Source organism: Halichoerus grypus, chromosome 5 (genome assembly GCF_964656455.1).
Source record: "Halichoerus grypus chromosome 5, mHalGry1.hap1.1, whole genome shotgun sequence".
Lineage (NCBI taxonomy): Eukaryota > Metazoa > Chordata > Mammalia > Carnivora > Phocidae > Halichoerus > Halichoerus grypus.
In genome coordinates this window covers 450,393-475,285 of record NC_135716.1, presented here as the reverse complement: position 1 = coordinate 475,285, position 24,893 = coordinate 450,393, and the positions used below count along the sequence as shown (strand labels likewise).

The 24,893-nt window shown below is 62.2% G+C and overlaps 2 protein-coding genes across 7 annotated transcripts in view; one reads left to right on the top strand and one right to left on the bottom strand.

The window, feature by feature from the left end:
• Positions 1-10,405, top strand: part of ADCK5 (aarF domain containing kinase 5) — a 21,186-nt gene extending 10,781 nt beyond the window's left edge. For 4 of the 6 annotated variants that reach the window (XM_078071847.1, XM_036105837.2, XM_036105842.2 and 1 more), the window contains 14 exons: positions 1,163-1,269; positions 2,179-2,328; positions 7,801-7,876; positions 8,006-8,206; positions 8,288-8,428; positions 8,515-8,628; positions 8,730-8,861; positions 8,930-9,013; positions 9,106-9,187; positions 9,261-9,339; positions 9,411-9,502; positions 9,577-9,829; positions 9,913-10,029; positions 10,117-10,405. In XM_078071847.1, the coding sequence (XP_077927973.1) occupies positions 1,163-1,269; positions 2,179-2,328; positions 7,801-7,876; positions 8,006-8,206; positions 8,288-8,428; positions 8,515-8,628; positions 8,730-8,861; positions 8,930-9,013; positions 9,106-9,187; positions 9,261-9,339; positions 9,411-9,502; positions 9,577-9,829; positions 9,913-10,029; positions 10,117-10,222 (1,734 nt within the window). In that variant the 3' untranslated portion in view covers positions 10,223-10,405. The remainder of the gene's footprint in view (positions 1-1,162; positions 1,270-2,178; positions 2,329-7,800; positions 7,877-8,005; positions 8,207-8,287; positions 8,429-8,514; positions 8,629-8,729; positions 8,862-8,929; positions 9,014-9,105; positions 9,188-9,260; positions 9,340-9,410; positions 9,503-9,576; positions 9,830-9,912; positions 10,030-10,116) is intronic. The other 2 variants (XM_036105841.2, XM_036105840.2) reach the window with 2 other exon arrangements.
• Positions 10,393-24,893, bottom strand: CPSF1 (cleavage and polyadenylation specific factor 1). The gene is made up of 38 exons (XM_036105762.2): positions 24,748-24,893; positions 24,482-24,640; positions 18,478-18,505; positions 18,243-18,385; positions 18,075-18,155; positions 17,837-17,988; positions 17,611-17,757; positions 17,357-17,496; positions 17,175-17,285; positions 17,005-17,098; positions 16,830-16,917; positions 16,633-16,755; positions 16,490-16,541; positions 16,290-16,384; positions 16,146-16,220; positions 15,671-15,751; positions 15,508-15,597; positions 15,209-15,319; positions 14,997-15,138; positions 14,741-14,919; positions 14,516-14,652; positions 14,255-14,429; positions 13,963-14,169; positions 13,794-13,883; positions 13,560-13,703; positions 13,338-13,490; positions 12,547-12,663; positions 12,377-12,467; positions 12,222-12,306; positions 12,011-12,152; positions 11,774-11,926; positions 11,526-11,702; positions 11,382-11,448; positions 11,257-11,304; positions 11,029-11,184; positions 10,817-10,946; positions 10,600-10,738; positions 10,393-10,520 (listed from the first exon to the last, which is right to left on the bottom strand). The coding sequence occupies exons 2-38, from the start codon at positions 24,623-24,625 to the stop codon at positions 10,473-10,475; spliced, it is 4,335 nt and encodes a 1,444-aa protein (XP_035961655.1). The 5' UTR covers positions 24,626-24,640; positions 24,748-24,893; the 3' UTR covers positions 10,393-10,472.

Sequence of the window (24,893 nt, the reverse complement as noted above, 5' to 3'; positions counted from 1 at the left end):
CTGAGCCTCAGCTAGCTGTGTGCATGTGGCCGAGTCAGGTTACGCGGGCCAGAGGGCTGGGCCGGGGGAGGGCGGGCTGTGCTATCCTGCTCTGGTGCACAGAAAGCCTAGGGGCTCTTCCTGCCACTGGTCCTCCCCTCCTGTCTGCGCCGCCTGTCTCGCCTCGGGGGGGTTTCCTTGAGGATCTGTGCTCACTGTGCGTGGCCTTGCTGAGCAGAGGTTTTCTGTCAGCCTGTGTTCTCCTCTTGGGACAATAGGTCATGGACCTTTTCCTTTGACTTTTGTGTTGTTTTGCAGTCCTTGAAATTGTCTTCAGGGCTGTGTGTTTTGGCCAGAAAATGATTGGAAAGTCAGTCCTTTATTTGGTCCAGGGTTCACGATAAAAATGTTAACATCTGTGCCATGGGTCATGACTAACTATGCATAACCTTTTTTTCCCTAAAAAGAGAGTTTGCAGTTGGCAGTTCGCGGTTGAGGAACTCTTAAGACCCCATAATTCAAATAAGATTGGGGAGACCAGGGTTGTCAGTAAGCGTAGGAGAGCCATGATGTTTCTGTGGTCACTGGAATAAACCAGCGCGCTGTGCCGTCCCCGCGGCACGTCTTCCACTTGGCCTTCCCCGCCCTCCTCCAGGTCTCCGCCGCTGGGGTCCTAGCAGGCGTTCTCAGAACGACCACCTACACAGCATCCCTTTTACTGCCTCTGGTCTTCCACCCGAGAGCGACATCTTTCTGATTGTGTGATTAAGCGTTATTGATCATTCCTTTGGAAATTCAGAATGACTTCCTGAGGCTGCTGGTCAGTGGGCTGAGCAACAGACAAATAGTGAGAGGTCCCAGGGCCCGGAGGAGAGGGTCCAAGGCGGGGCCGGAAGGGATGCACAGCGGTGGGCACTTCTAATGACCTGCCGTGGTGCCTCGAGGCAGAAGCTCCTGGTGCAAACGGTGTAGCCTTGCCTTCTCTCGCGTCATTCTTGGATCTCGGCCTTGCTCTCCAGAGGTGGGATTGTCCCTGCATTCCTGAACCAAACATGTAGGCCTGGCCCCGAGCACAGCCCTGCAAGTGCTGACAGGCGCTGATGGCACATTTGGGTACCGGGAGGTACGGATTGCCCCTCGGCTCCGGGCCTGTGTGACCCTGTGCTGTTTGCTCACTTTGCAGTCACAGCTCTGCGGCTTCCACTCTGCCCTGCTGCACAGCAGGCGGAACCCCTGGCGGTCCCCCCCTGCCTTCCCCAGGAGAAACCTCAGGGTCCTGCCCGCAAGTTGGTGAGTTCTCCACAGCCCCGGGTGCCCTGTAGGGCCCGTGCCTCTTGCCAGGCAGGGATGGAAGACCTCTCTTGTGGGGCCCAAGCCTGGACTTCCCTGTGCTTCCACCCTCAAGACAGATGCATCTGCTCCTCCGTGTGGTGGCCTGGGGTTGGTAGCCCCCTGCCCCCGCCAGGGACTGGTGCCCCTGGGGCAGGACTCCCCGACAGCAGCGGCATGAGCACACCGAGGCTAGAACCGTGAAGAAGGGTGGGACCGCTGTGGATGGGGCCAAAACAAGAGGGAGAAGTAGCAAGAACTGGACGTAGGAGGGTTCCAGGCCTGAGGCCAGTGGGCAAGACAGCGAGGGAGTGAGGTGGGGAGCGTCAGGAGGCTAGACTCAGGCCTGGCGGGCCGCAGTGAGTTACCCAAGCATTCACTCGCTGCCTGGTGACCTTGGGGCAGGCGTGTGACTAGATGCCAGGCTCCCGTTGGGCTCTCCCTTCGTCCCCGTCGCCTGCACACCTTGCGCAGCTCTACCATCCTGGCACTTGGCAGTTCACTTGGGCGACAGTGCTTGTAACTCCGTATGGCATAGGAGGCCCTCGTCCGGTGAGGGTCTCAGCTCTGCCTGTGAGCTGCTTCCCGTGAGGCCAAAGAGCTGCTTTCTTTGCTCACTGGCCCCTTGGAGCCTGGCATCCAAGGTATCTGTGGGGCGCAGGCAAGGTGACTTGGAACGCACTAGTGACCGCTCGGGCCTCTGGAACCAGTGTTGCCTGCAGGGGCTTCTGGTAAAGCTGCAGCTCCCTGGGGTGGGCCAGGTTCTGGCTGAGAGCGCCCCTCAGGCTGTGGGCAGCAGAGGCCCGCAGAGCCCTGGCCCGGTGGGCAGACGGGAAGTGACCTGCACCATACACCTCTGTCTCCCTCCAGGTCCTTCAGATCCCAGCCCCTATGGAGGAAGGCGCTCTCTGCCACGATGCTGGGGGTACCCCTGCTACTTGGGGCCCGCTATCTCACAGCAGAGCCTCAGGAGAAGAGAAGGATGAGGCTCGTAGTGGACGGCGTGGGGCGCTTCAGCAGGTAGAAGGAGTGGGGGCACGGTGCGGCTTTCTCCCCTGCCCAGGCCTGTCCTGAGATGTGTGGAGCCGGAGCTGGGGCTGGGAGGGGCTACGAGGGGCTGCAGGGTTTTGCTTGAAACTTCCAAGCTGCCTTCCAGACATTCCAGTACGGCCAGGTCCACGTGGTCGTAGTGCCAACGAGCACACCAGACGTGGCCTCTTAAAGACCCTTCAGATCACCCTCGGCCAGTTGGAGGGAGGAGAGCTGGTCAGGCTTCTGCCAGCTGGTGGGCAGATAGGAAGCTGCTTCCTCCTCTTCCTCTTTCTTCTCGCCTCCACTCCCCCAAGGAGAGTTGGCATCCAGAGGGCTTTGGGGCTCAGAGGGGAGGGCTGCCATCCCTCCTCCAGTCCCAGTGGACTGGTCTAGAGATGGATAGTGTCTGGTCATTAATATTAAGGGTGCCTTAAACTGAAGGCCCTTTTCATACTCCCTTATCTACCAGTGCAAGATTCTTGGGGAGTAGGGGTGATCTTCCTGTTGGAGGAATTCCTATAGCCAAGAAATCCTGAGAACCAGCTCTTGGCTTTGAGTGAAACCTCAGTCTACCCAAACGCACTGTTGGGCTGGACTGGGGGGTGCACATGGTTGCCCAGGGAGGTGGTTCAGCCCCCTTGCTTGAGGAGGCTGCGGGGTTGGGGGCTGCAGCTCTGAGCACCTGCAGCCTCTCAAACCTGGGTCCATCTCTCAGGGGGAGGCTTAGGACTACGAAGGCCTCAGGCACTTAGCCAGAAACTTCCCTGAAATGTATGCTGGTGGAGGTCATGGTCGGGTGGATGGCTGAATGCTTGACCACTTCCTGCTATGAGGACACGACAGCCTGGTCACTTCTTAGCTCCTTGATGGCGGCCCCGCCCCTGCGCACGTGTCTCCCTCGGTGGTCAGGTTTGCCTAAAGCACCTCGTGGCCCTCCTGGGCAGGTTCTGGGTAGTGAGTTCTCTGTCCTGTAGGGTTGTCCAGTCTCCCAGTCCTGAGGTGGATGAGGGCAGAGCCTGGAGTTGGCTCTGTCTTTTCTTCTGTGGCTCTCCACTGTGTGGGACTGGTGGGGACGGTCCCTGTGCGGCCTGCTTCCGAAATGCACACGTGGCGTGTCTGGGCCGGTCTCGCCGTCCGCTTCCCACATGCTGCAGCCTCCCAGTGTCAGACGCCCCATTGCAGGCACGCCTGCCTTCTCGGCTTCCTTCCTGAGAAAATGTGTTTTCACAGCTCGCTTTCGGAGGCTGAGCTGGGGTTGGAGGGAGCAGCTACAACTGTTCTTTTCCCAGCATGTTCTTGTCCGCTGTGAGCCCCAGCCAGTGCAGGGCAGGCAGGCTGGGCACAGGGTGACCCCAGGGCCTCCAGAGTCAGCGTCAGTGTGTGCGGGAGCCCAAGGACGGAGCACGGGTGGGGCGCACGTCGGGGCTGGCTCTGCCAGGGGGTCGGGAGCTCGGTCTGTCGTAGGAGAGTGGTCAGAACGCATCGCGTGTGTGTGGAGGCTCGGAGACGGGGGTGGGCGTCTGCGTCGCGTCCGTGCTTTCTCGCCCCGCCCCTTACTGAATGTTAATTTCTCAGGAACCTGTGGGCTTTTTTTTTTTTTTTTTGAACCCAGTTTCACGTGTCCAGAAAAGTTGTAGGAATTAGACAAATGAGTTGTGTGCTCCATTGTCCCTGCAAACTGGGTGTATTTCCTAAACAAGGACATCGTCCATAAGCACCATCAGGACATGGGTGTGCTACGAGCCTCTGACCACCTAAACTCATCCCCCTGTCACCAAGCATCCCAGCAATAAGCTTTTTAGCACAAGGATCCCGTACCAGGCCCATCTCTAATTTCCTGCCACCTAGAACAGTGCCCCCGTGTCTCCTTGGCTCTTACGGCTAAACTTCAGGTCAAGCATGGTCCCCAGACCCCCATGTGCGCCCAGGGCTATCAGTTTTGATGGTTCCCTAGGACAAATCACAGAACTCAGGAAAGTACCGTACTCTGGATTAAGGTGTTATCATAGCAAAAAAAGATACAAATCAGAATGAGCCCAAGGAAGAGATGCACAGGGTGAGGCCCGGGAGAGCCCCAAATTCAGAGTTTCCATGTCCTCAGAGACCTGACATCCCTACTCCTGCCCTGTCGCTGACATGCCACGGTGCCTTCCGGGCATTCTGTGAGCTTCAGTGTGCACGGTTTCCACGGGAGTCTCCTTCTAGGCGTGATTGAATCGTTGGCCTCCAACTGAGCTGCCTCCAGTCTCCCTCCCTCCCCCAGCTGGGCTGACCTCTGGCGATCTGAGCACGTCATCGGCATGCACTGCCCGGGCCCATCACCCATCCCAGACACTCCTGTCACTCGGGAGATCGCAGGCCTTCAGAGGCCACCTGCCAGGAGCTGGGGCAAAGGCTGGGCCTTTCTGGCTGAAGTTAATCCTTCACTACACGTGACCTTGACACATTGGGAGGCTTATAAACCAGTGGTGCTGTCCAGCGAGGGTCAGCAGACTGTGGCCAAACATGGCTGCTGCCCGTTGGATAAATAAGCTTTCTTGGACCTGTGGTCTTGCCCGCTGTGCACGTTACCTGGGCTGCTCTCACTGTGACAACAGACGGGAGGCCACATGGCTCAGAAAGCCCAAAATCTTTACCGTCTAACTTCGTAAAGAAAAATGTTGCTGCCCCCTTTTGTAGAAGGCCCCCCCATTTGGGTTTGTCTGAGGTTTGCTCGGGGTTGGATTCAGTTGGTGCATTTTGTCACGTTCTGCACCCCCGGGGCGGTGCACGGTTTATCCGGGTCCCTTGTCTTGGAGCGACATTGGGGTCGGTTCCCGTTGCCCTTCTGCCCACTGGCTCAGCAGCTCCCAGGACTCCTTAGGTGAATTCATTCTTACTGGGGCCCCACATGGTGGTTTTTCTAGTTCAGCTGTGCCACATCTGTTAGTTGCCATTCTACTGTAAGAAAACTTTCTCTTCTCCCCATTTATTTGTATCAGTCTGGACTTAAGGATTTTTTATTTTTTTATTTTATTTTTTTTTTTTTTTAAAGATTTTTTTATTTATTTATTTGATAGAGAATGAGAGACAGAGAGCATGAGAGGGAGGAGGGTCAGAGGGAGAAGCAGACTCCCTGCCAAGCAGGGAGCCCGATGCGGGACTCGATCCCAGGACTCCAGGATCATGACCTGAGCCGAAGGCAGTTGCTTAACCAACTGAGCCACCCAGGCACCCAAGGATTTTTTATTTTTATTTTTATTTTTTTTAAAGATTTTATTTACTTATTTGACAGAGAGAGACACAGCGAGAGCAGGAACACAAGCAGGGGGAGTGGGAGAGAGAGAAGCAGGCTTCCCGCTGAGCAGGGAGCCCGATGCGGGGCTTGATCCCAGGACCCCGGCATCACGACCTGAGCCGAAGGCAGACGCTTAACGACTGAGCCACCCAGGCGCCCCTGGATTTTTTGTTTGATTGTATGGATTGCTCTCTGTTGCTGTCGGTTATTTTGTTGTTGTTTTTCTGGGTTTAGCCTTTGTGATCCTTTTTTTTATTTCCAAGTTTTTATTTAAATTCTAGTTAACAAACAGTGTAATATTACTTTCAGGTGTAGATCCTTTTCTTTTATCTCTAACATTGTATTGTAAAAAATTTCAAACAGCGGAGTTGGAAACACTGTACAGTGAACCTAGATTTTGCCATTACATCTTCAAATAGTTGTTGTTGTTTCCTCTTGCAGTGTCTCCATCTCTGGAGCATTTTATTCCTTCTTGCACGGAGATGCTCCAGGCTCGTCTTGTTCTTTCCCAGGCCTGGATTCAGCCATTCTCCTGGGAGCCTGGTTCCTTGGAACAGAGAAGGGTCTTTTTTTTTTTTTAAGATTTTTAATTTATTTGACAGAGACACAGCGAGAGAGGGAACACAAGCAGGGGGAGTGGGAGAGGGAGAAGCAGGCTTCCTGAGGAGCAGGGAGCCCGATGCGGGGCTCGATCCCAGGAACCTGGGATCATGACCTGAGCCGAAGGCAGACGCTTAACGACTGGGCCACCCAGGTGCCCCCGGAGGAAGGGTCTTAAGGACCAGGGCGTGGATGTTGGTGTGCTCACTGCTCTGGGCGGTCTGCTCCCAGGCCCTTCCATAGACTAGAGCCAGGGGCTGTTTGGACGTGTGGCTGTGTGCACGCGCACACTTACACGTGTCCATCTCTGTGTCTAGCCGTACACACCACACCTTGTACACACAGATACTTCCCAGGACAGAGATCATTCTCATTTACTCCTTTCTCCAGCTGGAAGAATCTTGGCTTCCCTTGTCCATAATTCAGTGACTTATTTGATCAGTCACCGAGTGTAGCAACTACCCCCACCCCTCTGCAGACCTTGCATTCCCTTTTGGACTGAATTGTTCAGGAAGGAGGGAAGCCCCCCTCCCCCGCTTTGTATCTCTAGGGAGCTCAGAGAATTCCTGTGTCCTTGCTCACCCTGCCAACCATGCGCTCTGTTCTTCACAGATAGTCCTGTTTGTTCCCTGGGTCCGGCCGGGGGTGAGTGGGACAGAGCCCTTCATTTGTGGAGTGCAGTGCGGCCCGCGCCTTACGCTGCTCGGGCGTGCTCAGTCACCGCGACTGCCGGGGGTAGCACATACCCTAGCAGGGAGGCAAACCGGTCCAGAACCCAGCAGCCTTCTCCTTCCTGCCCTTCAACTCTGACCCTCCTGTGCCGGAGGTGGGAGGCAGAAGTTAGAGGTTTGGCTTGACCAGGGGCCCCAGGTCCCCTCAGGGCTTCTTCCTTGAGGAACAGGAGCCCTACACCCCTCTCATGAAGGGTTGAGGGTCTGCGGTCTGTGATGCTGGAGGCTGGACTCAGCCCTGGTTCCTTCCCTCTCCAGACCCAGGGCGGCCTGTCCATAGCCTGGGCCACGGGGAGTGAGTACCCTTGCCAACATAAGGAGGGGCCCGGGTCCCCAGGACTGTGGAGAGCACTAGGAGCCCTGCTCTGGGATCCAGCTCCCTGGAGGCTGCTGTCCACGGACACATGGAGAGCGCCTGGGGGCTCGGCAGGGCGCACGGTGCAGAGGGGCCTGGGGCGAGGGCATGTCTGAGCACGGGAGCTGGTGACAGCCGCCCGCTCACTAGCCGTCAGCGCTGCACAGGTCTCAGGTGCTGTAAGAGAGCAATGAGAAAGAAGCTGGTCATTCGGGCCGGAGCGCCCCCCCACCAGCTCCCGCCCCTCCCGTCTGTGCTGGGTGCTCGTTGGTGCACGTTCGGGCACAGGGGTGGTGTAGACCGGGAGCTGAGACTGCCCTGCTGGCAGTGCTAAGAGCAAGGAGGCCAGACCAGAGCCTGTCCTCTCCCTCCTGGTCCAGCCTGGGAGCCCAGCAGCCCCTGCCGCATGCTCGCTCTGGGCCGGTAGTTTGGCGCGGGGGTGGGACGGCTCTGAGGTGCCGTGCCCGCCAAGGGCTGAAGGCAGCCTCTGCCCACAGGTCTCTGAGGATAGGCCTCCAGATCTCCCTGGACTACTGGTGGTGTGCAAACGTCGTCCTGCGCGGGGTGGAAGAGGTTTGTCCCTGCATCCCAGCCACAGTGGGAGAAGTGGGGGGACGGTGACACGCTAGATGAAGGTGGGTGCTGGGGGCACTAAGGAGGTGCCCGCCCGCCCCCATCCCTTCCCTCCATGCCTATGGTCAGAACAGCCCGGGGTACTTGGAGGTGATGTCTGCATGTCACCAGCGGGCAGCTGATGCCCTGGTCGCCGGGGCCATCAGCAATGGGGGCCTCTACGTGAAGCTGGGCCAGGGGCTGTGCTCCTTCAACCACCTGCTGCCCCCGGAGTATATCAGGACTCTGCGTGTGCTGGAGGACAGGGCCCTCACGCGCAGGTTCCAGGAGGTGAGCCCTGCACTTGGGCTGGGGGGCTCTGGCAGCGCCTCCCCCCCTCCCCCCCCCGCTCCAAGAACCCTCTCCTGCCAGGTGGACGAGCTGTTCCTCGAGGACTTCCAGGCCCTGCCCCACAAGCTCTTTCGGGAGTTCGACTATCAGCCCATCGCCGCCGCGAGCCTGGCCCAGGTGCACCGAGCCAAGCTGCACGACGGCACGGAGGTGGCCGTGAAGGTGCGTGGGGGCCTGCTCTGCACCGCAGCGGGGTCTGGGGCGGTGCTGGCAGCCCTGGGTCCTCCCTGCACCCTCGCCCAACGCAGGTGCAGTACATCGATCTGCGGGACCGCTTTGACGGTGACATCCACACCCTGGAGCTGCTGCTCCAGCTCATCGAGTTCATGCACCCCAGCTTCGGCTTCAGCTGGGTCCTCCAGGTAAGCGCTGCCCAGAGGCCGGAGCAAGCAGGGTCCGCATGTTATGTGCTGGGGTGGGCTGGTCCCCAACCTGGACCCCCAGCTGCCCATGTGGCCCCCAGGACCTGAAGGGCACCCTGGCCCAGGAGCTGGACTTCGAGAACGAGGGCCGAAATGCCGAGCGCTGTGCCCGGGAGCTGCAGCACTTCCGCTATATCGTGGTCCCCCGCGTGCACTGGGACACGTCCAGCAAGGTGGGCTGGGCCCCCTCCTGGGTGGGAACGTGCAGCCCTGCTGAGCTCAGCCACTTGCTCTCTCCCAGCGTGTGCTGACGGCTGAATTCTGCGAGGGCTGCAAGGTCAGCGATGTGGAGGCCATCAAGTGCATGGGGCTGGCGGTGAAGGATGTGAGTGCCTGTGCGTGAGTGTGTGGGCGTGGGCGGGCACGTGTGTGCCCTAAGCACAGGGTGATGGTGGCCCGGTCCCGTTCTCTCCCCAGATCGCGGAGAAGCTCATCCAGGCTTTTGCGGAGCAGATATTTTATACAGGCTTCATCCACTCGGACCCCCACCCTGGCAATGGTAGGAAAAGTCCCCGGGGGTGGGGGTGGGAGTCGCGGGTCAGGGGACACGAGCCGACACGCTGTGTCCCTAGTTCTGGTGCGGAAAGGCCCCGACGGGAAGGCCCAGCTGGTGCTGCTGGACCACGGGCTCTACCAGTTTCTGGACAGGAAGTAAGCCGGGGAGCCTGGAGGGGCTGCAAGGCAGGGCCTGGTGCCCGGGCCTTACCGCCGGCTTCCCGCAGGGACCGCTCAGCCCTGTGCCAGCTGTGGAGGGCCATCGTGCTCAGGGACGACGCCGCCATGAGGACGCACGCGGAGGCGCTCGGAGTGCGAGGTGAGGCCGGGGTGTGCGGCCATGGGGGCTCGTGGGGCCCGCGGGCCTGGCTCACGGCCCGCCCTGCGCCCCAGACTACCTGCTCTTCTCCGAGGTGCTCATGCAGCGGCCCGTACGCCTGGGGCAGCTGTGGGGCTCCCACCTGCTCAGCCGGGAGGAGGCGGCCTACATGCAGACCATGGCGCAAGAGCATTTTGAGGACATCATGGGGGTGCTCAAGGCCCTGCCGCGGCCCATGCTGCTCGTGCTGCGCAACATCAACACCGTGCGTGCCATCAACACCGCCCTGGGCACCCCTGTGGACCGCTACTTCCTCATGGCCAAGAGGTGGGTGCTGGCTGGCGGGATGCCCGGGGTGGGAAGTGGCGGCGGGAGCGGGACTGGGCCGGGCTGACCGTGTGTCTGCGCAGTGCGGTCAGGGGCTGGAGCCGCCTGGCAGGTGCAGCGTACCAGAGCCTCTACGGTGCCAGCCTCCTGCGCCACATCAGGGTCATCTGGGAGACGCTCAAGTTTGAAGTGGCCCTAAGGTGAGGGGAGGGGAGGGGGCCGGCATCCAGGGCAGGTGGTAAGACCTGCTCCCCACCAACCTGTGACCCGTCTGGCCTCCCACCCAGGCTGGAGACCCTATCTATGCGGCTCACCGCCCTCCTGGTTCGGCTCCTGGTCCACCTGGGCCTCCTGCCTGAGACCCAGGGGCTCTCTGAGTACTTGGAGATCTAGGGAGCCCCGGGCGCAAGAGGACCTCCGAGCTCATCTGCGTCGGACCAACAGCTGCCCAGGGCTGGAAGTGCACACGCCCCGAGAGCTGGGGCCTGGAGTTGGGGGCGGGGGGGACACCATGGGGCTCTGACCACAGCCCAGCCAGGAGGCCCGACAATGACCACAAGCTCTTCTCAAATCAAACATCTCTTCCTCGTGTTTTGTACAAAAAGGGGTGGGGGCAGTGCATGGGGTGGGGGCATCCGGGAGCCTAGAAGTGGGCGGTGACGCGGTCAGTCTCCAGCAGGTCGTCCAGGATCTGCAGGGAGAGGGGCTGGTGAGCGGGGGGAAGGCCAGGTGGGAAGGGCTGGGCCACGCGGGGCAGGCCGGGGGCTCACAATGTCAGGGGTGGTGCCGATCTTCTTGGCCAGTTCGCCACGCTCCATGGTGCTCAGGTACAGGTAGCGGTTGAGCAGCTCCCCATCCAGAACGTTCCGCACAGCGTTCTGCAGGATGCGCCGGTCCACATGCAGCATCCTGGGCAGACACGCAGGCTGTGTAGGGCAGCGGGACACGGGGCGGGGGGCGGGATGGGGGCGGGGGACGCACACCCACCGGAAGGCCCTGGGGTTGAGGCCGGCGTGGTGGGGCAGCATGGTGGTCAGCGCGTTCTGCAGCATCAGCAGCCGCCGGTACGTCTTCTCCTGCATGGGCAGCAGGAGCCCGATGCCACCGTCCAGCGTGGCTGCAGGAGGCACCGTGTGAGCGAGGCTGACCGCCCCGCCCCGCCCCGCCCCGCACGCCTGCCCGTCCCGCCCGGGACTCACCGAACCAGGTGATGTGCTTGTTTTCCCACACCACCGACTTCTTGCTCGGTCCCTCCGCGGCGCCGCGGCACGGCGTCCTCCAGAACGTGTTCACGTGGGCACCCACGTGGAAATCCGCCCGCCGGAGCAGGCGCATGCCCCCGAAGCTCTCTTTGGCTGGGCCAGGGGGAGCTCAAGTCATTGCCCGCCCAGCGCCAGCCCCCGCAGAGGGGAAGAGGGAATACTCACCTTCTGGCAGGTACATGTACACCATGAGGTTGCGGTCACGGTCAGACACTGGGGAGCAGAGCCCAGGGTCAGCCCGGCCACCCCTCAAGTCCCTGAGCCCCGAGACCCCCAGGCCCTGCACTCACCCAGGAAGCCCAGCTGGGCGTTGTCCACCATGAAGTCCACGCTGTACACTTCCAGGGGCTTGGCATCCTGGGGACGGGGGACAGACGTCAAGGTCAGCCCGCGGCCAGCACCCACCCAGCACAGGGTCTAGGCTGCGCGGGTACCCGGGACACGAGGCTCAGCGTCTTGCTCTCCTCCTGGTAGCGCAGCAGGGAGATGCTCTTCATGACGTCCGCCGCCAGGATGAAGTTCTTGACGCTGATCATCTGGTGGATGTAGAGCTGGGTGTCGATGAAGGCCATGCCCGTCAGCTCGCTGGCTCGCAGGCTCCACAGGAAGATCTAGGGGGACAGAAGCAGTGGGTGACAACGGGCAGACACTGGCAGGCCCCGGGGTGAGCGGGAGGGCTCACCTTCTGACCAATGGCGGACACCAGGTGGCCATTGCAGTGGCACAGGGCGGTCACAGGCCCCTTCTGCTCCTTCTCATACAGGACTTTGAACTTGTTCTTGGTCAGGGGCTGGCCAGGCTCAGGCACCACCTCGATCACATCCATGATCAGGATCTGCCGGGGAAGGAGGGTGGGTGACGTGCAGGGAAAGGGCCGGGGCTGCCGGGCACTGCCCACCCCCGCCAGCCGGCCCCTTACCCGCCCTCGGCACGTGACCTCCTCCCCCTGCATGAGGCAGGTCCCGGCAGCCACGTAGCCCTTGAGGCCTGACACCGTCTCCTCGCTGCGCAGCGACACGGTCTTCATGCAGGTCACGTGCTCCCACTCCTCCAGCTCGATCCTGCACGAGGCAGAGTGAGGATGCCGCCTCCTGGCTGGCCGCCAGTCCCCAGCCAGACCCCAGCCTCACCTGGCGTTGGGGATGGCCTCCCAGCTGACCGGGGAGATGAGCTGGATGGAGAAGGCCTCCTGCTGGGGGTGGATGTATCGGTCGTCTGCAAGGACACGGGCTGGCGGTCAGGGTGGGCAGCCTCGCCAGCAAGCCCCACTCTGGGCATCACGCACCTCTCTCGATGGTCTCGAACTCCTTCTCCTCGCCTGTCATGCGCGGGATGCGGGTGCACGGCATGTTGGTGCTGGTGGCAACCGCATACACCTGGGAGAGTGGAGCGCGTCACGGGCGTGCGGGAGGCCACACCCAGAGGGTCCCTGGCCCTAAAAGGACGGGGTCAGACCTTGGACTCCACGTGGTAAGCCACGTAGTGGGCAGTGCAGCGCAGGGGGATCTTCCTGACAGGCCACGGGGCATCGTAGGACAAGTAGGCAGGCAGGACACTGATCCTCAGCTCACCCTGGTGCGTGGGGGACAGGGGCCGGTGAGGCCTGGTATCCGCCAAGGGCAGGGCAGGCAAACCCGGGCTTCCGAGGGCTCCGTGAGGCCAGCCCTCAGCTCTACCGGAACCGGGGTGTGCAAGGGACTGAGACGTGCTGTCCCGTGCTTCACGGCCTTCCCGTCCCTCCTCTCAGGCTCACCCAGGGCTGGGATGCTGGCCACAGACATGGTCTGGGCCCAGAGGAAGCTGGAGGCTGCAGGCGAAAAGTTACCCACACACTGACCAGGCCAGAGTCTGCAGACAGACGAGGGGACCCCTCCTGGCCCCCCGGCTGCTGTCCTTCACCCACAGTTCTAAGAGCATCAGCACCTACAGAGCACTTGCCACATTCTCATCACGAGTCCTCATACTGACCTCACAGATGAGAAAACGGGGCTCAGAGAGGGTGAGCACCCGGCCCAGAGGCACACAGCTCCTGAAGGGCAGAGCAGTGACTGGAACTGGCCCCGCAAACAGGCGCCCTCAGGGGCTGCAGCCGCCACGCCCGCCTGCCCTGTCCCCCAAGCCTTCCCAGTGTCTCACCTCTTTGACCTTGGCCTTGTCCACCTGCTAGACACCCCGCAGGGTCCCCAGCGCCTCCTCCTGACACAGGCAGGGCAACACGGGGCACGTGAGCCTTGGGGTCTCCCTACCTGTCTGTTGAAATACAGGAAGCCACGGGGACAGTTGACGTTGTGGAACGGGGCAAAGGAGTCAATGGGACCGTCGATGCCCATGGGGTGCAGCCGCAGGGCCCCCCGGCCAGTCACCAAGAGCCAGTGAGGCGAGGGGCCACAGATGAACACCTGAGGGCAGGCACTGTGAGCTGAGGCCCCATCTGCCCCACCCCGGCCCCCCCAGAGCCGCCTGCCTACCCCCGAATAGCCATAGATGTCCTCGAAGTACCGGAACCGGGCCACGCGGCCCCGGGCCCCAGCCCCCTCCTCGGCACCGCTGCCTTCTGCTTTCTTCTTGGACGGCTTTGGCTTCTTCTCACGGAAGTTGATGTTGTGAGGGACCTGGAGGGGGTGGTGCGCCATGAGGGCCGGGTCGTGCCCCCAACCCCGTTCCACATCCACCCCACGCCCGGCTCAGCCCCATCACTGCACCTTCTTGAAACGGACTTTGAGGTTTCCCTGGCCGAGCTGGGAGTCGTGCGGGAAGGCCTCATAGATGAGCAGCTCCTGGTCCACGTGCACCTGGGGGGCAGTGCAGGGTCACCAGGGAAGTGGGGGCACCCGGCCAGGCCGCCGCGGGGAACAAAGGGTCCACACTCACCAGCAGGTAGGGCCTGCTCTGGCGGCTCCCCAGGGCCACCAGCAGCACCTCCTTGACAAGGGGCAGCTCCCCCTGGCGCGTGGCCTCCTCCTTTCGGGCCTCGCCCTGCGTGGTGGGCTGACCAAAGGAGCTGTCCACCAGGACCCGCTGCCCCACGGGAAAGTTCTTCACCAGGAACACCAGCCGCCAGTCGGGGAGCTGGTATATCTGTGTGGGGAGTGGGGTTAGCGGCCACAGGAGGCCACAGGAAGCCGGGGACAGGGAGCTGCACCGGGCACAGGGCCCCACGCACCTCCATGGTTCCGTTTTCCCGCACCAGCAGGCACCAGTGGGTGGGCTCGGCCCGGAACGGGGTGGGGTCCCGGTCCGCAGGGGGCTGGCTGTTCCTGCGGGCCTCCTCCTTGCTGGGGCTGAAGAGGGAGCCCGAGTCCCCGTACAGCATCTCCTCCTCATCATCCACGGTGGGGCTAGAGGCCAGGGCCGGCACACAAGTCACGTGGGGCCTGCCACAGGCCCCCTGGCCCCAGCCTGTGCCCTGACTGCCCCCACGTACCTGGTTTCCGAGCCCTGGCCCTCGGCCTCGGAGCCACTGCGGCCCCCCAGCTCATCGCGGGCCCCGCCCAGGCGGCTCTCAGTAGTGAACATGCCGCTGACATCTCGGTACACGCACAGCGTGATCACCTTGGACTGCTACAGGGACAGGGACAGGGACGGGCTCAGCATGGGGCGGGGGGGAAGGGGGAGGGTCAGCAGGCTGCGGGCACGGCCGGGTGCTTACATGGTGCAGCGGGGGCTTGTGCAGCGCCAGGCGGTGGTGACGGCCCCCATACGAGTCGCTCTTGAGCAGGAACATGGTGACATGGCCCTCAGCGCTCATAATGACCACGTAGGGGTCAGCCACGGCACACTGCACGATGGGGGAGCCCAGGTCCACGGGGATGAAGTGTAGCTGGTTCACTGTGGGCACAGGACGGTCAGCACTGGGTGGGCAGCACCCACCACCCTTGCCCGGCCGCCCGGCCGCCCAAGCCCACCTCCTTCCAGCAAGCGGATGCCGAGTGGCGACACCTGCACGATGTAGCGATTGTCCCCAATGTTGCCAGCAAAGACCGTGGGGCCCTGTGTGGCAAAGCCACTGGTGTCCAGCTCCATGATCTCCTGCCCCGTCTGCAGGATCTGCAGGCGATGGGAGAGTGAGGCACACCCACGGCGGGACCCCCCCGGCTGCCGGGCCCCCGCCCCTTACCATGGTGGAGTCTTCCCGGCTCAGGATAAGGAAGCCGTGTCTTCGTCCATCGTCGTCGGCCTCGAGGGCGCTGGGCTCCTGCTCTGCCCCCTCCCCCTTGGTGGTCTCCTCCTGTGACAGCAGGAAGAGCAGTGATGACACCACCCAGCCGGGGGTGCCTGCCCCAAACAGCCCGGCCGAGCCCTGTCCTGGGCCCCACCACCTCCAGGCCACCCCCAAGCTCGGGCTGAGCCCACATGGAGGGCAGCACTGGTCACCGGCCCACTCGGGGCCTCCTGGCCAGCCTAGGCTCCACCTACTTGCTCCTTTCGCACGGGGGCAATGACTGTCCACATGTCGTAGCAGCCGGGAAGTTCAAAGGTCGTCACCACCTGGGGCCGGATGCTCTTCTGGAATGACAATGGGGGTGTCTGTCCACCCAGGTCCCACCAGGAGGCACCCCCGTCCCCCACCCCCACGTACCTGGAGCACTGACAGGGCCCCATTCTTCCCATAGCCGGAGCACACCACGATCTCCAGGTCTGGCTCGGGGCTGTTCTGAAACTGCCCAGGTCTGAGAGTAAGGGCAGGCCCCCGCGGCCCCCCGCCCCCCACCTCCTTGCCCGGGTCTGAGAGGAAGGGCAGGCCCCCAGGGCCCCCCGCCCCCCATCTCCCTGCCCGGGTCTGAGAGGAAGGGCAGGCCCCCGCGGCCCCCCGCCCCCCATCTCCCTGCCCGGGTCTGAGAGGAAGGGCAGGCCCCCGCGGCCCCCCGCCCCCCACCTCCCTGCCCGGGTCTGAGAGGAAGGGCAGGCCCCCGTGGCCCCCCGCCCCCCACCTCCCTGCCCGGGTCTGAGAGGAAGGGCAGGCCCCCACGGCCCCCCGCCCCCATCTCCCTGCCCAGGTCTGAGGAAGGGCAGGCCCCCACAGCCCCTGCCCCCATCTCTCCACCCAAGGGCACCTCTTCAGAGAGGAAGGCAGGCTCGCCCATGGCAGCGTTGGCACAGGGTCCAATGTTGAGGATGCTGTCACAGACCTGCGGACAGCCGTGCTCAGGCAGGCCAGCCAGGGCGGGAGGCCCCCCCCCCCCGGGCCCCAACCTCACCTCAAAAGAGTAAGTGGCTAGCTGCGTGCCTGACTGGGCCTCGCTGCCGTATACTTCAATCTCGTCCACCTCGTCCTGCGGCACCGACTTGCCCCCTGTGGCAGACACAGACCCCGTGAGCCCACCCCGGTTGCCCGGCCCCCAGGCCTAACCCGACCAGCCCCTGCCTGCCCCCTCCGGCCCCGGTTCTCCGTCCTCACCTGACCAGCCCACTGTGGAGTCCACTCGCTTCTTCTTCGAAGGAGGCTCTTCCTGGGGGGAGGGGCGGGGGGGGCAGTGAGCAGCCCTCCGAGGCAGCCCCCCGCACGAGGGGCTCATGTCCCAACAGGCCCCAGGCACCCACCTTGTCGGCAGCCTCTCGGACGGCACTAGCTGGGGGCTCCTGCAGCTTCTCCGTGTACTTGAGGAGGAGCGAGTTGCCCAGGCGAGAGCCGAGGAACAGGTACCCAGGCTCCATGGTGACCATCTGAAGACGGTGGGTGCTGAGGGTCAGCCAGGCCCACCCCCAGGGCCGCTCCCCCCACCCCTCCTTCAACTCACGCTGGTGGTGAGGACGCTGGCGGCGGCCTTGTCGAAGTGGAAGGCGCGGACGCTGCGCATGCCGTCAGTGATGAGGGTCAGCACGTAGCTGCGGGAGGGGGAGCGCTGAGCTGGGGGCGAGGCCGGGGGGCAAGGGCGGGAGGGCGTGGGGCTCACCGAAGGGGGGGAGACGCACATCTCACCGCCCTTGAGAGAGATGACCATCTTGTCGTAGGAGATGAACGCCGCCTGTGCGCAGTCGAGGGTGATCCTCACGCCCTCCTGGGTGCCTGCGCGGGACACGGTCAGCCCCACGGCGCCCACCGCCCCCACCCCCGGCCCTGGGCCCGCCCGCCCCACACTCACGAAGGGGAAAGGCAGTGGTGCCGGCGGTGAGGCCGTTGAGAGCCACACCGTACGGGGGGACGCTCTGGTTCAGGTACAGCAGCGAGTTGACCGCGAAGACCACCACCCCACCTGGAGAGGGACAGGCTGGTGGGCGGGGCTCCGCAGCCTCGCACTCGGCCCCCCACCCCCACGGCCCTCACCTATGGGCTTGGGCACCGCGAGGGCCTGGGTGCAGTCAAAGGGGAGGCTGGTGAGGGACCAGATGACCGGGTGGACCTTCTGTGTGATGTTCAGGGAAATGGCCACGATGGAGCAGGTGTCCTGCCGCACAGCCACCCGTCTGGGGACAGACAGGTAGGTCAACCAGGGCTGGGTGGCCTGGTCCCTCCCCCCTGCCCCGCCGGAGCCCCAGCCCAGGCCTTGGCAGCTTCAGCCCACGGCACCGGGGCCTCACCCCGGCCAGGTCTGGTTGGGCTCGAAGAGGATGAGCAGGGTGGGCTCATAGTAGCCATGCAGGAACTGCAGGTCCACGATGTTGAGCAGCTTCTCGTCCAAGCCCCGCACGTCGATGATGTAGCTGGGCAGGAAGCTGGACCTCTGCCTGGGGGCAACAGGCTTCAGTGGGCAGAGGAAGCAGGGAACTCCGGCTCAGAGAGCCCCTCCCCCGCCGCAGTACTCACCCCTCCCCCATTAGCCCCTCGTGCTCCTCGGCCAAGCTCTCCCTGCGGAAGGGCAGCACCACCAGGCGCGTGCCGTAGATGAGCATGGCTGCACAGCGTCCGTCGGGGTCCACCCGCACCCGCGGCGTGTGCACGTTCTGCACAAACCCATCCTGGGGGCAGAGGGCATCATTAGGCAGGCCTGGAGATGGGAGGCCCAAGGGGAGCAGGGGGGGCTGGGGGCGTGGCCTGGCCCTACCCGCAGCTCGGGCTCCTCAAAGTAGTGCAGAGACAGGGTCTTCAGGTCGTGGGTGCCTGGGTCATACTCCACCACCGACAGCTGGAAGGCAGCAGGTCAGAGCTGGGGCCCACCCACGGCCCGGCAGGCCCCCCCCCACTGACTCCCACCTCCAGGCCCATCGCCTACCTTGGCGTCCTTAAAGCTCAGGAGCAGGGCATCCCGCTTGGCACCCACCAGCTGCACACTGGCCATAGACATGACGTTGCCGAAGAAGGAGAAGGAAGCCACCAGCTCCAGCTTCTCCCGGTGTTCCCGGTGGGCCTTTCCCTCTGGGGAACAGGCCGGTGGGTCCAGGTTTGGGCCCACACTCCAGCCCCCACAGTCCCAGGCCCATGGCCAGGGCAGCCACCCTTGTGCTCACCTGTGCTCCTGTCATTCTTGGTTGGTGCCTGGGAGGAGAAGAGGAAGGTGAGCAGGGAAGCCACACACCTGGCCGCCCCACCTCACGGGGGGACAAGGAGAAAAGACCCTGCAGGGCCAACCCCGCCCAAACCCTCACCGCGGTGCAGACCACGCTTCCAGGACTTCTAGAGACAGCTGTGCACAGCCCAACCCAACGCACACAAACACGCTCGCACCCCGGGTCCCCAGCGTGGCCACAGGGCTTCTCAGAAAGCCCCCGCTCATGGCTTCCCCAACAGTCCACTCACTAGCGCGCACGGGCAGGGAAGGGGCGCAGGGGGGCAGAGGGAGAGAGAATCTCAAGCAGACTCCGCACTGAGCACAGAGCCGACACGGGGCTCAATCTCACTACCCTGAGATCATGATCTGAGCCGAAATCAGGAGTCGGACACTCAACCGACTGAGCCTCCCAGGTGCCCCATAAGAGTTTTAATAATGAGAAAAAAGATCATTTTTATTTTTATTTTTTTTTAAGATTTTATTTATTTTTTGACAGAGACACAGTGAGAGAGGGAACACAAGCAGGGGAGTGGGAGAGGGAGAAGCAGGCTTCCCGCGGAGCAGGGAGCCCGATGCGGGGCTCGATCCCAGGACCCTGGGATCATGACCTGAGCCGAAGGCAGACGCTTAACGACTGAGCCACCCAGGCGCCCCAAAAAGATCATTTTTAATAATACACTTGCGCTATGGGGAAAACATCCTGAAAAGAGCTGCTTGAGAAAAGCCATATAATTAACTCATTACAGAAAAAGCATTTTATACATCCATACCTACTTCACAACAACCACGGAAACTCCAGAGCCAGAGGACTTCACCAGGAAATTCTACCAGATGTTTCAGAAATGATGACTAACTTAAAAAACACCAAAGGAAACCAAAATGAAACAAAAAATCCCACTAGTCCCAGGCTGACGGCACCTCAGGAGCTGTAGGCCCCCGACACCGATCGTGCACGTGGGACAGGAAGTCGAAGCCGACAACTCGCGGTGTCTGCAAATGAGCCGGCGACGTGTTAAGAGAGTACGACATCACAACCAAACCGAGTCACTCCAGGAATGCAAAATTAGTTTAGCACAAGAACACCCACATTACCAAGGCTAAGGAGAAAAATATATTGTTTCGAGAGATACAAAAAAGCATAGGATAGGGGCACCTGGGTGGCTCAGGTCATGGTCCCAGGGTCCTGGGATCGAGCCCCGCATCGGGCTCCCTGCTCGGCGGGGAGTCTGCTTCTCCCTCTGCCGCTCCCCCTGCTTGTGTGCTCTCTGTTAAATAAATAAGTATCTTTAAAAAAAAAGAGAGAGAAAAAGAAGAAAGTTGAGGTCACAACATTGATGTTGGAGAAACCAGATCTTAAGGCAAAAAGTACTGGAGATAAAATGGGACATTTCATGACAAAAATGTCAGTTCAAAAGTAAAACATTATTCTAAATTTGTCCTCTATACACTTAATAACACAGCTTTAAAATATGCACGTACACACAAAAAATTCTCAATAGTCCTATAAGGGCAAGTGTCCTACCTTGTTCGTCTTTAAAGTTACTGGGAATATGCTTCATTTTGGGCTCTTCCATGTAAATTTGAGAATCAGATTATTAAATCTAATGGGAAACCTACTGCAACTGTGAAAGACCCGAGGAGAGTGGACATCTCTACAATATTGAAATTTTCCATCCATAACCATGATCTATTTTCTATTTACTTGGGATTTCCATTAATTTCAATGAAGGGCTATGTATTTTTCCTCCCAAAGGTCACAGGGCCTTTCCCACTGCCCAGCTGCCCCAGGCCACACAGTTTCTCTGCTCTGCAAACAGCACACCCTGCCTCTGACTGAGCTGCCCTTGCTGCCCACCTCACCCAGAGGACTGGGTCCCAGGCACACTGCCCAGCCCCCACACATCCCCACCTGCTTCGTGCTCTATGCCTTCCCCACTCCTGTCACCAGAGGTGAGCTGTTCCCTACTGCAGCCACCCGCACGGGATTCCACGGGGCGGATTCAAGACAGCCTCAAGACGGGGCCCGTCACCCCTCTCCTGGGTCGGAACCGCTGGCGTGCGCCCAGCGCCTGGCCTTGTGAGGACTGGCAGCTTTCCCCTTCGTCTCCAGAGCTGCCACATAAGAAGCCCAACTACTTCGAGGCCACCATGCTGCCAGGAAAATCAAGCCAGCCACGTGGGGAGAGGAGGGGAGAGGGATGGAGAGACGCCACCCAGCTGAAGCCCAGACCTCCCAGAGCACAGGCCAGGGACCTCCTCGGTCCATGGGGTGCCTGTCCAAACTCCCAAAACACTCACAGACGCACGCACCCACAACACCAGGCTGCTGTTCTAGCAGGACCAGGCCGACCCCGAACACCCCCCAGCTGCCCCCCATCAGCTCCATCTCCCGCCCCACATATTTCCTCTGACTCGAGAGTTGGCCAACTTTCCTACAATGAGCCAAAGAGCAAATAACTGACTTCAGCTCAGCAGCCACATGCAGTCTGTTTGGAATTCTTACAACTCTCTGAAGATGTCCAAAGCCCCCTGGATTTCGGTGGGCTGGGAGGGGTTGTGGCTGCGCTGGTGAGCCCCCTCTCCTGTGCACCAGCTGCTACCATGCTCACGTCTTTTAAGAATCCTGTTTTCCCGCCAGTTACCGCTCCATCTCTTTGATTCCCTTGGCACAAGTCTTTCTGGAGATGTTCACCGTTACTCGTTCTCTTTCTCCGGTGGGCTCTCAACCCTGCAGGCCCCCGTCCCCAGCCCCCAGTCAAGAGTCACCAGGGCCTCCAGGTCTTGTGCCTCACCTGAGGCTCAGCAGCCTGGGACACAGCGTCAGGCCCCCAGTTTGCTGCCTTCCCTGGATCTGGGCTCTCCTTCCGCCTCCCTGGCCATGCTCCCTACGACTCTTCTTGGCCTCTTCCCTTCTTCCCAACGTCTCAACGCTGGGGCACCCCACGCCCCAGGCGGCCATCTTCTGGGTGATCCCAACCAGCTTCAGAGTCTAAAGAGCCCAACTCCAGCTCCGGACCCTGCTCCTCAACACAACTCCTGTCCGCAGCTGTCCCTCAACCTCACAGTGGGCGGTGGAGTCAGCACCATGGTTAAGTCTGTGGCGGCTGGAGTCCAAGACCGCCTCCCAGAATTCACGCCCGGTGCGGCCGCGCACACTGGGCCAGGGCTGGTCCAGATGAGCTGTACCAGGTGGCAGAAGTGGTAGTGCGCCATGTCCACCTCAGCTGAGGAAGACACCGTGGCTTCTTGGTGACTTGTTCTTTCTCACTCAGCCTCCTTCCAACAGTGGTGTGAGTGAGAAGCAGAAACTCCAACCCCGACAGAGCCTTCGGAGGGTGGCAGCCCCGCCAACCTCGAACTGCAACCTCCTGAGAGCCTGTGCAGAGCCACCCCACTAAACCACTCCTGGCTTCCCGACCCTCAGAAACTGGGAGATGTATCTATTGTTTAAGCCTCTAAGTTTTGGGACGCATGCCTGGGTGGCTCAGTCAGTCAAACGCCTGCTTTGGGCTCAGGTCATGATCCCAGGGTCCTGGGATCGAGCCCCGCATCGGGCTCCCTCCTTCTCCCTCTCCCTCTGCCCCCACCCTGTTCATTCTCTCTGACAAATAAAATTTAAAAAAGAATCTTTAAGAAAAAAAGCTTCTAAGTTTTGGGGTACCTTGTCATGCAGCAACAAAGTAACTAACATGATGTCCAAAAAGGAGCTCCTACTCCCATTCCCCTGTTCCACCTTCTCCATATCAGGTCACAGCAACTCCACCCCTCCTGGCTACTCAGACCCAAACCGGGCCCCAGCAAAACCTTGGCTCCTCCTGCCTTCACGTCCCCCATCCTGTCCATCCTGAACTGGACTGCCTCCCACCACCTCCACGGCCTGATGCTCCTGACTGGTCTCCCTTCAGGCCCCCCCCCCCCCCCCCCGCCGCTTCTTCCACACAGCAGCCAGAGTGACTGACCCTTGTGAAACTAAGTCAGGTCACTCCTTGACTTCACCCCTGAGTTAGCGCTCAATCCCTACAAACCTAAAAGGTCGCCAGGCTGATACCTGGGCCCCACCTCGTCACCCCTCTGACCTTCTGTCCTCTCCTCCCCCCCTTTTTTTTTAAAGTAATCTCTACGATCAACGTGGGGCTTGAATCCACGACCCCAGATCCAGAGTCGCATGCTCTTCGGACTGAGACAGCCAGAAGCCCCTCCTCACTCCCCTCTTCCTCAGGGCCTGTTGGCTGATCCTTTCTTTTCCTTTTTTTTTTTTTTTTGAAAGAGAGAGAAAGGGAGAGAGAGAGTGGGTGCTGGGGAGGGGCAGAGGGAGAGAATCCCGAGCAGACTCCATACCCAGCACGGAGCCCGACAACGTGGGGCTCCATCTCACAACCCTGAGATCACCACCTGAGCGGAGACCAAGAGTCTGGATGCTCCGCCGACTGAGCCACCCGGGCAGCCCCCTCTTGGCTGCTTCCTGAGCAGCAGCCCCAAGCGCCCTAACACCTTCGCCTGGAAGCTTCACCCGACACCCGCAAGCCTCTCTCCGGCACCTCGTCCTTGCTGCTCAAAACTCAACTTTGCACGGAGGCAAAACCCACCACCCCTCCTGCTCCCCACCCCCCCACTCCGCTCTGCGGGACTCCAGGCACTCCATCACTGGCTGTGTCTGGCCTGTCACCCCGGGGACAGCGGCCCCGCGAGCGCAGGTCTCCCTGCCGGCAGCGCTCGGCAGCATCTCCTCAGAGGCCTCTGCACACACACGCGTCTGTGGAGAGAACGAGCGAGCGAACGCCAGTGCTCACGGCGGACGGTGAGCTGCCGATGTCTCCTCAGTCCCCCGGTGTCAGAGCAGCAGCCTTACAGGAGACAGGCCTGAGGACGCCGCGTGCTCAGCGCGCACAGCGGGGACGCCCTCGGACAGCGTGGAGCCCGGCCCGGTCATTTAAGTCATCGCCACACCCAACGTGGGGCTCAAACTCACACCCGAGACCGAGTCTCCTGCTCTTCCGAATGAACCAGCCAGGCGCCACTTTTATTTGCAAGACCTCTTTCTCAGCTTTGACCGAGACTTTGACAAAAGCCAAATACCTCAAAACTGCCATTATCACAAAAGCTTAAGCTCGGCTTTTTTTCACGGCACCTACTCAGTCACAAAGCTCTCGCTGTAAGACGCCGACTCTTCCTGTTCTGCTTTATCGTGAGTTATTCGTCCAGCAGCCCACACGGTTAACGCAAACACACGGCGTCCCGAAGTCGGCGCCCCGGCCCCGCGCCCCCCGCCGCGGCCCCCCGCTCCCCCCGCGGCACGCCCCCCCCGCTCCCCCCGCCGGGGCCCCCCCGCTCCCCCCGCGGCACGCCCCCTCCGCGCCCCCCGCCGCGGCCCCCCCCGCCCCCACCGCGGCCCCCCGCTCCCCCCGCGGCACGCCCCCCCGCTCCCCCCGCGGCACGCCCCCTCCGCTCCCCCCGCTCCCCCCGCGGCACGCCCCCTCCGCTCCCCCCGCCGCGGCCCCCCCGCTCCCCCCGCGGCACGCCCCCTCCGCCCCCAGCCGCTTCCGGCCTGCGCCAGGCGGCTCCTCCCCCGACAGCCCGCGTGCCCGTCCTCGTGCGTGGAGGAGCCTCGCTCGCCCAGCTCTCGCAAGAAGCCGTCCCGGACCCGTCGTCGCCTGGGCAACCCAAGCACCCCTGCGTCTCCGCTGGGACGGGCTCGCCACACTGCAGGGGCCTCCCGTCGGGGCTCCGCCCGCCAGGACCGTCGTTCCGCCGACGGACGGCTGCTCCACCTCGGAGAGGCCGCGCGGAGGGCCCGCCGGGAACACGCCGCCTCCCGCCTCCCTCTGCCCGGCGGCACGTGCCGCGCTCCACCCGCCGGCGGACAGGCCGCTGCCGGCTTCCCGCCTCGCGCTTCTGCAGCTCCGCCCGCCCCGCGCCTCTCCCCCCCGCGCGCGGCAGGTGCCGGGCCGCCGGCGCGCACCCACCTCGGCGTCGCGGTTGAGGCGGTACACGTAGAGCTGCGAGGTGCCGGCCACCACGAGGTTGCGCTCGCTGTTGCTGAAGAAGTTGCAGTACATGGAGAACTCCAGGCCGGTGGGCGGATGCGCCTGCTTGTACACGGCGTACATGGCGCCGGGCCCGAGCTGCGCGGGGCCGGGGGCCACAGGATGAGCGGGGCCGCCGCGCACGACCCCGGCCCGGCGCCCCCTCCCCGGCCGTGCGCGCGCGCGTCCGCCCGCCCGCCGCCCACCTGGCAGTTGGAGCCGGCTCGCGGGGGAACGGGACGGCGGCGGACAAGGCCCGGGCGGCCCCGGAAGCTGAGCGCCGGTGTTCCGGCGGCCCGCGCCTGCGCCTGCGCCGCGCCGCCTGGGCGGCGGCGGCGGGAGGGGGCAACAG